Here is a 10889-nt window from a genome sequence, read left to right as displayed (position 1 = left end):
ATTCGCAGGTCCTACCTGCTTTAGCACCTTGCCCCTGACAGAAAAACCCTCCAGGATCCCTCCCTTGCCAGTCCTGCCTGGGGCTAGAGGCACCAAGACTGGTTAGGGGGCTACTGGGACAGGGGTCACTCGGTGAACTGCAGTCAAATTGCTAGAGGTGCAGTGTGGGGCTTCAGATGGTATTCGGGGAGCCAGAGGAGAGGATCTGCTAAAGAAACAGAGTTGTAGTGACGAGAATAGGAGCTCTGTGGGATTAGGAATGGGCTATTTTGGCGAATGTAATTGTTGAAGGGACCTCCTGAGGTATTAAATTTGGCAGACACTGATTAAGTACCTACTAGAAGCCAGCTAAAAGGCTCCCTTTGCAATTTCCCTAAGGCTAAATGAAATGGGGATGGGAAATGGGAGTGGGGAACCTTCCATAGAGGTATGAAAATATGGAAGAGGGAGCCTGGAAGGAAGCTTGGGAGTCTCAAACAATCTCCAGCAAACTAAAAGAAGTGTCCAGGGCACACCTGTTCCCATAACTCCTGCCTCTGTCCAATATTACCCTCTTTTCCATTTACCTTCCAAATTGTAACAGTTTAAGAATCAACTCCATTCCTTTTTCCTAGGCCCTCTTCTAATTCTGATTTCCATTTGGCTTACTGGCCTGAAGGTACCTAAGTTAAAAATATATATATAGCACTTCTCTGTATCTGTCTCTGCCTAGAGCTTCCTTTGGGAGATTGAGAAAATTAGTTCTGCCCATAAGGAAACAATTCCCCCTCTTTTTCTTATTCCCAATCCCAGCTTTATATGAGAAAACTGTCATATATATCTATTAATACATAGTAGATCCACTTATTTCTCCATAAAAGCATCACATCAATAAGTTACTATTGGATTCTAAATTCCTTGAAGGCAAAATCCACTAGATAGTTCCTCCCTGACTTCTTAATCCCATAGTGAGGGTTAAGTCAATATTTGATAAATAAAATAAAATAAAATACAATAAAATTTGATATAAATAAGAAGAACCTACTGGATAAAAAACTAATTGGCCTGGGAGGCAGCAGGACTTGATTACAGTCCCTCCCTCTCCTTGATACATACTGGCTGTGTGATCCTAGGCAAGTCATTTAACCTCTAAATGTTCTAGGCAATTCTCTGTGACTATAAATTGTAGAGAAGGTGCTTATCTTAGTAAAGGAACTTCCCACATAAGTTACAGATTCCATTTCTATTCTCATGTACTTATACATATATATGTACTTGAATAGACACAAATATATAGAATGAGCACTAGGATTGACTAAAATAGGAAGCTTGTCAGGTCACAATGAAGGATGCTTTTTTAAATTAAAGCTTTTTATTTTTCAAAACATATGCATGGATAATTCTTCAACATGAATTCTCGCAAAACCTGTGTTCCAATTTCCTCCCTCCTTTTCCCCCACTTCCCCTAGATGGAAAGTAGTCCAATATGTTAAACATGGTAGAAGTAGCTGTTAAATTCAATACATGCATACATATTTATTGCACAAGAAAAATCATATCAAATCAGAAAAAAATGAGAAAGAAAATAAGATGCAGGCAAACAACAACAAAAAGAATGAAAATGCTATGCTGTGAAGCACACTCAGTTCCCACAATCCTCTCTCTGGGTACAGATGGCTCTCTTCATCACAAGACCATTGGAACTGGTCTGAATCATCTCATTGTTGAAGAGCCAGGTCCATCAGAATTGATCAGTGTATAATCGTGTTGTTGCTGTGTACAATGATCTCCCAGTTCTGCTCATTTCACTTAGCATCAGTTCATGTAAGTCTCTCTGGGGCTTGTACTTTAATAATTTGGTACCACCATTTATAAAGAGACACTATTTTGACCTGTTCTTTTGAATAAATATTTTATAGTAATCTGTCTTTTACAGAGCATCCTATATATTAACTCAGTTGATTTCCATTGTGGCTACATGGAGGTAGGTAGGGCCTATAGTATTATTGTCATCTTCCAGATAGGGGTGCAGAATCCCGTAATGACTACACAGGTATAACCTGTTTTCCTTAAAGAATTATTATCTGTTGTTTTTATAATGCGGACTCCTTTTTAAATAAAGATTTTTTTTTAAAAGTGGGGTTTAAATCTAGAAAACCCTCCCTACACACGTTTTTCTAATGAGGGAGGACCTAATTTTGTAATGTCTACCTCAGGGTGAAGGCTCCAGCAGACCATCACAAACAGGGGGCGCAATTTTCGAACTTTGCCCAGCGTATATCCTGCCTCTGCAGACGTTCCACACAAACACATTTTCAGGCACATGTATTGTCTCTTCAGCATCCTGTAATTAGGACTCCTGTGGCCTTGGATGGGGAGAGACATGGTTTGAAGCTCATCCTGTCCAAAATCCCCATCCTTTCCCCTACACATCTTACACACACACACACACACAGGGTTGATTCTGACCACATAGACAACCTTCGCTCAAGGTCAAGGACTGATATTTCTCTCTCCCTCTCTCTCTCTTTCTCCCTCCCTCCCTCCCTCCCTCCATCTCTCTCTCTCTCTCTCTCTCTCTCTCTCTCTCTCTCTCTCTCTCTCTCTCTCTCTCTCCTCCTTCCCTCTTTCCGTCTCCCTCTGTTTCTCTGCTTAACTGCACAGAGAAAAGATACGAATAATTTCATGCTCCCACCACCAAGTACACACAACGGCACTTGTCTCAGCCAGGCCGGCCAGTCCCCCCTCCCTAGAAAGGGCTGAGCTAATAGCAAGGTTCCCGCATCCCCTTTCGGCTGGAGAGAGGTAGGAGCCGAAGCTGGTAAGGAAAAGGAGAGGGTGGGGAACAAGAATTAGAAGACGGATTCTCCACAGATTCTGCAGCCCCTGTGTCCTCCCCAGGTGGAGCTGTGACGCGAAGGCCTAGGAAAAACACCAAATACGGTCTCTACCCCCCCCACCTCCCCCACCAGGAAAGGCTTGGCGGCGCCCATCGGGTTAGAGAAGAGGCTCAGCGCCCCAGGGGGTGGGGGTCCAAAGAGACCCCCAGTCACCAGTCACATGGCAAATCTCCAGTCTCCACCTGAAGACAGGAAAAGCCATTCCGGGAAAAGCCAGAGCCTCCCGAGACTCTCCCCGCCCCTTCTTCAGGATGTCCCGGAGAGCGGGGGCCCGTGGCCCCGAGGCCGGGAAAGTTTTGCCCCGGGGTCTCGGCGCTCCGCGCTTGCGGAGATGCACCCGAATCTGGGTCCCTGCCAGAGCAGCTTCCCTTGGGGCGGGAGATCCAGGTCTCCTTCCACTCCCCATTCCGGGGTACGGGGGTCCCCCTTCTCCGTAGATGCCCCATCTTTCCTTCCCCAGCCCACGGGCTTTACCGGGTGCCCCACCCTGCGCATCCAGGGGCTCTCGGGTCCCTAAGAGGCGATTCTCCCACGCGTGAACACGTGCAGATCTTCGGTTCGTGGGACCACGCCCCCTGCGCCTACTGCTCCACAGGGATTGGCGAGCCGCCCTTCCCCCCTCCCGCGGGCCTGGCCCCGCCTCATTTCCTATAAAGCTCCGCCTCCCGGAGCAGGAGCCCCGCCTTCGTTCGATGCCGATTGGTTGAGTTTCTCGGACTGCGTTTGCCGTTTGGCCCTGGCAGGTGACGGTCTCAGATGCGTCCCCGCCCCCAGCCTGGGCCGGGGTCCGGAGCGCGGCTCCGCGGGGCGGGGGCCAGGACTGGGGCTAGGGCTACGGCCGGGGCTGGGCCAGGGGCCGAGGCCAGGGCCGGGGCTGGAGCTGGGTCCGGGCGGCCGCGCTGACAGCTCACTCAGCTGGACCATGGAGATTGGCGCTTGCCCGAGCCCCCAGCGCCTGCTTGCCTGCCTGCGGCTGCTCTTCCTCTTGCTGTTTCTGGGGCCCAGCCGGCCTGGCACCGCCGAGGAGGGTGAGTCCAGGATCCGGAGCCAGGGGGTGGGAGAGCTGCAGGGCCAGCGGCCGGGGCGCGGAGAGCCGAGGGCTGGAGCCTGAGCAGCCGGAGAGTCAGGGGAAGCCGAGGGATCGGGGGGTGGGGGCGTGCGTAGATTGGGCCAAAGAAGGCAGGGCGGCAGGGAGACCGAGGGGAGGGGGTTAGTCCGGGAGACCAAAAGGCGATGAAGCCACAGGGTGGTAGGGCTAGGGGTGGGGGTGGGGAGAGCATGGGGGGCGGGGCATCTTGTGGTACTGGAGGAAAGGTTCGGAGACGCGGGCGGAGGAGTGTCTGGCAGACTAGAGGGGGCTTCCGAGTCTCGGGGTGATGTGCAAGAACTGCAGGGGGGCGGAACACTGGGGGTCCCGGGGATCAAAGAACTTCCAAAAGACGGGGAAGGGGCCTGAGAGACGGGGATATTGCGGGATGTACAAGGGAGACCTTTGAGAGGGAGACGGGGGCACGGAAGAGATAAACATGGTGGGTAAATCTCAGAAAGAGCTATGTGGGGGGGAAGAGGAGAGAAATGAAGACCGGACGCGGGCGAGATCCACGGGAGAGGCCAAAAAACCGAGGCAGACGAGCAGGGGCCCGGGCCGCTGTCCATGGTGCTGCCAGCCTCAGCCACCTCTCTGGTCAGAATTGGGCGGGCCCGCAGACTGGGCTCCTCCCTCTGTTGGCTGTAGCTGGGCCGAGACCTGCGTCTGGAAGCAAAGCCTGTTCTGGGGACCGCTCTCCACCCTTGGCTCTCATTGACTAACTAGGGGGGCTCTCTGGCAGAGTAACTCTGGCGACTTCTGATCGCCTGCCTTATTAAAAGGGAGGCTAATCGGTGTCCCCACGCCTTCCCCAGGGGAAAGCCATCAGGTGTTAAAGGGGCTCCCCTCTGGAGTTCAAAACCATTTCCCTTCTTCTCTAAGCTTACAAAAAAGACGTGAGAAAAGATATTTAGAGAAAATGTAGAGAAGGCTTAATCCTTCCCTTATACCGGGATTTAGACGAGGAAATAGTCTGCTTTGGACTGGCAGAGAGATAATTTGGAAACTCATTTAAGGGTTTACTTTGACCCCCCAAAAAGTGGATTCAAATCCCGGCTCCCCTACTACCTATGTGCCCTTATTAAGTCACTCTCTCTACTTCTCCAGTACTTCGTATGTAAGGAGATAGAATTGTACTCAAAGAAGTCCCAGAGAACTTACAATATTAAATATCATGATCCAAACCCCTCCCCCTACCACTGGAATGCCGGGTGAGGAGGGGAGCAATGGCAGAGATTGAGAATATTTCTGGGGAGATCGCTGGGCTCTATTGGCCTGGACATTTCCTTCTATACAGGGGGATTTGTCATCTATCTCCCTATAAAGAGACACCTTTTCTACCATGTCTAATCAAACTTAAAGCAGAGATTAGATCTGATGGCCCATGGGACTCTAATGCAATCAGTTTCTATAATATTCTTCTGGTTTACAAAGATCATATAATCTGAGTAGTCAGAGTTATTCCAAAAGACTCCTAAGGGTTTTTGACCCTCTTTTTAGGTAATGGTAAGCTTAACATCTCTACACAGAGACTGAAATTGTTCGTTCTTCACTCCAGCCATAGGCCTTCCTCCTCAGGAATCTAGGGATATAGAAGGAGCCCTTTCATTGTTCCCTTTGGTTTATTCTCTTGCAGACCTTCTTGTTGTTTGGAACATCTGCACCCCTTCCGTGGCACTAACTTGTCTCACTCCCTCTTTCTAGTTGTCCTTCTGGATTCCAAGGAATCCCAAGCTGAGCTAGGCTGGACTGCACTGCCCAGTAATGGGGTGAGTCTTTCCTTCTCTTTCCTGCTCCTTGAGTGGTAAGGGTGGAAATAGAAGTGTCCTTCCACCACTACATAGGCAGTGGACAGAGTCTTCTTTAGTGATAGAGGCTGAACTGCAGCCCTTCTCTTTCTAGATTAGGGTTGCATGTGGCCAAATGGAAATCTCAGCACCTCTACTTAATTAGCCAGTCCAAGGAGCCAGCTGTTCTTCTTTGGGAGTAACTGACTATATCTGTCTTGCTTTCTTCCCTTTCCCACTCCTCTGAAGAACATACTTCATCCAGACAGTTTGTTATGGGCCCCTGAATTCTAGACAACAAGATTCTGGACTCATGTTCTGAGTTTCTAGGGCCCAGTTGATATGAGATCTGTACTGCAATGCAGCTGCTATTACTGCAGCTCAGGTGCAGAGTCTGGCCACCAGGAATCTGGTCTCATCCACCTGCTCTACAGATGTCTGATTATCTGTCAGTGTCCTGATAGGAGTAGGGAGAAGACCCTAGATTACCAAGGAGACAAGTTTAGATTAAGGGCCTCAGTAGGAGAGTCACTGATATCTGGTTTCTATGGCCAACTGTTGGATACAATCTGAGGACAAATAAAACTGCTCTATTTTACCTCAGTTTCCCCACTTGTGAAATAATTCACCATAGCAATTGTTTACTACCATGCTCAATATATTTCATCAGGATAAATCATCTTCTGCTATACACTCATGGCATGTAGATTTATTTAATATGAAGCTGAATGAAAAATCATTATACAGGCAAATCTAAAGTGGAAGTTCTTACAGTGTGTATCAAAGACAGAGATATGATTATTGGATCATTTCTTTTACTATTCACTTCAACAGCAGAAATTATCAATAATCCCAGCTTGCTTAGACTTTAGTGGCTGCTATCACCATTGGGCGTCATGGTTTAGTGAAAAGGGTACCAGATTTGGAAACAAAGGATCTAGATTGAATCTAGGTCTACCAAAGACATCTTGATCAAGTCACTTCTCCCCCTCTTAGCCTTGCTTTCCTCAGGTGTAAAATAAAGGAGCTAATTATGTAATAGCCAAGGTCCCTGATTAATCTAACATATTCTGACCCTATAGAATATGGTTTCTTCATAGACATTGGTGCTAGACAGTGTCCTGCCCAAAATGGACCATCAGAAATATTTGTTGATCGATTGAGTCAATGTTCTTTCCATTGCCCAGTCTCAATCAATTAACAGAGGATCACTGATATCTCTGTAAGAAACAGAGAGCTCCCAGGATCACAGACTCACCAAGTTTCAGAGACAGGTTTCTATCTCAACACTAGTCATTAGGACACATTGCCTCTGTCAATAGTAATAATAAAATAGATCACATATCCATAGTATTTAAAGTTGTATGTACTTAATCATTTTCCTATTTAATGCTCATAACAGTTCTATGAAGGAAGCAAGAGTAGACTTGGAATCAGGGAACAATGGATTGAAATTCTTACTGAAGCTTATCATGTCTGAGATTCTGGACAAGTCAATAATAATGCCTCATATTAACATATTGCTTTTAAACATTTTTTCTAATCATTTTATATAAATTCATTTTTAACTCTCATAGCAACACTATGAGGTAATAGGTATTATCATCTGCATTTTACAAATGAAGAAACTGCAGATGGGGGAGGTTAAGTGACTTCCTCTACATTACTAAGCTAGTTTCTAAGAAAGAAAGTTTTTCTAACTCCAAATCTACCAATCTATTCATTAACTTCTATGAATGTCAGATAATTCCCTAGTGCTTACCTAATGAGTCATAGATGGTTTTGGTAGAGAGTTTACACAACAGGAGTTCCCTGTGCTGAAGATATCACAGATCACATAGATTTGTATGGTAAGACTTGGATCCAAGTCCTTTCATGGGGCAGTCTTGGTCTGAGTCTATGGACAACGTGGCAATGACCTTCTGGAGAAAGCACTGAAAGCTCTGGAGTGTTTTAGACCACATTAGTCTAATCTAATCCCTTAATTTTAGAGTTTGTGAAATTGGGCAGACATTTTAGACCAGACTAATCTAATCTAATCCCTTAATTTTACAGATTGTGAAATTGAGGACAAGAAAGGAAAAGTTTGTTAGAAGTTCATAGGGTTCAGAAATCACCATTAAAATCTCCTGAGAAAAGAGACAAAGTAGGCAGAGCCCTAGAAAACTGGAGGAACTGAATATTGGTGAAGTTAACATACTATTGGGAAAGAGAAAATATTTCAATTAAACATACTTATTATAGTTTCAGCTATAAATCAAAATGAAAATCTTACAAAAGGAACAAAACAAAACAGCACAAACATGAAGGTTTATTTCACTCAATAAGTCTTTATTAAGCGCTTAAGTGCCCAGGGAAAGTGAGAAGACAGTACTTTCAAGGAATTAACATGGAGTGTAGATACAAATTAAACTTTTTTATTGGTCAAACTTTTCCCACTTTTGAATCCCATGGTTTTTTAAAGCTTTTACAGCAAAATACTTAGTCCAGAGAGTATAATGACAAATATACATTCCCCAATTCATGAGTGCCATGATCCTCCTTGTCACATATGCTTTTAAAGCTTTTTAATGTGAAGCTAGTAAAAACAGTGGTATAGAGTTTAAAATTAACATTTTAGCAGAGGATGGTTTCGATCCATCGACCTCTGGGTTATAGGCTCAGCATGCTTCCGCTTCGCCACTCTGCTACATGAATAAAAGACCTTAATTAGCTCCTAATAGGTTTAGCCACTAGCTAATTAAGACCTCTTTAAAGTTAGAGCTGATTTGTATGTTTCAATTGTCTTCTTACAAAACGCCAGTGGCCAACTGAAGACCCTCATTTTATATAACAGAACTAGAGGGAAATGCACTTGATCAAGGCTACACTGCATGTAAAAGGCAGAATTAAGGCTCCATTCATAAAACCAGAATGTTAAAGTTGGAATAAATTTTAGAAATCATCTAGTGTACCTTTCAAGACCAAGTCCAGAGAGAGCTAGATGGTGCAATGGATAGAACACCAGCTCTGAAATTAGGAGGATCTGAGTTCAAATTTGGCCTCTAACACTTACAAATTGTGTTAACTTTGGGCAAGTCATTTAAACCCAATTACCTCACACACATCCCCCCAAAAGACCAAGTTCAAATTCCACTGTGACTTTGGTTAAGTCAGATAATCTTGTTCAGTTTCTTCAGATGTAATATGGGGATAATGGCACCCACATTTCAAGATTATTGGAAGGATCACATGAAATAAAATTTATAAAGTGCCTGACACTTAGTAGGTGCTTTGTAAATGCTACCTACTGTTGTTGTTAGACTTGACTCTGGGAAGTGAAGTGATTTATCCAAGATCACAAAGCTAGAAAGTGGGGAATCAGAATTTGAACTCAGATTTTCTAGCTCCAAATCCAGGGTTCTGTCTGTGGCATTACACAGCACTCTGTCCAAGACAGAAACCTTCTTCTCTTGCTGGATACTGATCTCCCCCTCTCCCCCTGCCTTCCTGCAGTGGGAGGAAATCAGTGGAGTCGATGAGAACGACCGACCAATCCGAACCTACCAGGTGTGCAACGTCCTGGAACCCAATCAGAACAACTGGCTGCAGACAGGTTGGATCGGGCGGCGCGGTGGGCAGCGGATTTTCATCGAGCTCAAGTTCACACTTCGGGACTGTAGCAGCATCCCAGGGGTGGCAGGATCTTGCAAGGAGACCTTCAACCTCTACTATACTGAGGCAGAGGCGGAGGCTGGGGCTGGAGTAGAGGGGGAGGGAAATGGCGGGGCTGGGCTAGGTGGAAGCCTGAGCGAGAGTCGCCAGCGCAAGGTAGCCACCATCGCGGCGGATGAGAGCTTCACTCAGGGGGATCTGGGAGAGCGGAAGATGAAGCTGAACGTGGAGGTGAGGGAGATTGGGCCACTGAGCAGGGACGGCTTTCACCTGGCCTTCCAAGATGTGGGCGCCTGCGTGGCCTTGGTCTCCGTGCGAGTGTATTACAAGCAGTGCCTGGCCACGGTGCAGAACCTGGCAGCCTTCCCGGACACCGTGGCAGAGGCTGCCTTCTCGTCGCTGGTGGAAGTCACTGGCACGTGCGTGGCCCATTCGGAGGGGGAGCCCGGGCGCCCTCCCCCTCGAATGCACTGCAGTGCCGATGGGGAGTGGCTCGTGCCCGTGGGCAGGTGCAGCTGCAGCGCGGGCTTCCAGGAGCGGGAGGAATCCTGCGAAGGTAAGTGGACCGCTCACTGAGCTATGGCAACACCCGGTGCTTGGTAGACACGACTTCGTTCAAATCTCAACCTCGCCCGGTGGCGATAGGAACACTGGGATTTATTATTCTTGTTTGACAGATTAAGAAACCGAAGCTCAGAGGGGAAGTGACTTGCCCACCGTCCAGGATTCAAACTAAGCAGGGCATTGCGCTGCCTCTGATAAGAGCGAGAATAACATGTTACATTTACGTAGCATTGTTCAAAGCACAGCAGCCCAGTGAAGTAGGGAAGTTCCCATTTTACAGATTGGAAGGGTTGAGAAGGTCAGAAAGCTAGAGGTAGTTGAGCCACAATTTGGGGTCCCTTGACTATGTAGCTAATGTTCTATTACAGCCATTAATTCAGATGGATGAGGAAAGGCTTTTAACAGAGTGGAGGAGAAAGTTACTTGATCTACATTAGATCAAGTCTTTGGAAAGCTGAATGTGACATCTTTGTGAGGATACAGTCAGAGCAGGATGGTTTTGAAGAGGTCTGATTTCCTAGACAAGGATTCTTCTCCAAATCCTAGTGCAGACTCATTCTCATTTTCATGAGAATAGGGATCTTGGTAGACTATCTAGGGGCTTAGATCACTATTAATCCCCCCTTCTCCCCCAATCACTTGTGGAAAAAAGCATATACTGTAGTGAAGTTTCCCTCATTGCCTCACAGAGGTCCAGGATAAGGTCCCATTAGTTCTGGGAAAAGCCCAACCTGCATATAGCCCCATGGCAAGACAAGAAGGAGGCCAGGTCTATGGTGAACACAAAGTCCGGCAGATTATTGAGGGTATTATATCTTAGGCACTGCTTTGATCATGTCACTGTTCAATAACCTTCATTGGCCTCCTATAGCCCATCTGGTTTGGCATTCAAAGTCTCTCCACCATTTGGTGTCACTC

The 10889-nt window shown here is 46.6% G+C and overlaps 1 protein-coding gene across 2 annotated transcripts in view; it reads left to right on the top strand.

Annotated features, from left to right (window-relative positions):
• The first annotated feature begins 3570 nt into the window (after positions 1–3570).
• Positions 3571–10889, top strand: part of EPHA10 (EPH receptor A10) — a 45400-nt gene continuing 38081 nt past the window's right edge. Inside the window, exons 1-3 of one of the 2 annotated variants that reach the window (XM_031962178.1) lie at positions 3571–3907; positions 5671–5735; positions 9249–9963. In XM_031962178.1, the coding sequence (XP_031818038.1) occupies positions 3802–3907; positions 5671–5735; positions 9249–9963 (886 nt within the window). In that variant the 5' untranslated portion in view covers positions 3571–3801. The remainder of the gene's footprint in view (positions 3908–5670; positions 5736–9248; positions 9964–10889) is intronic. The other variant, XM_031962179.1, reaches the window with a different exon arrangement.

The sequence above is a fragment of the Sarcophilus harrisii genome, chromosome 3 (genome assembly GCF_902635505.1).
Source record: "Sarcophilus harrisii chromosome 3, mSarHar1.11, whole genome shotgun sequence".
NCBI classification, from domain to species: Eukaryota; Metazoa; Chordata; class Mammalia; order Dasyuromorphia; family Dasyuridae; genus Sarcophilus; species Sarcophilus harrisii.
This window is presented reverse-complemented; position numbering and strand designations above follow the sequence as displayed.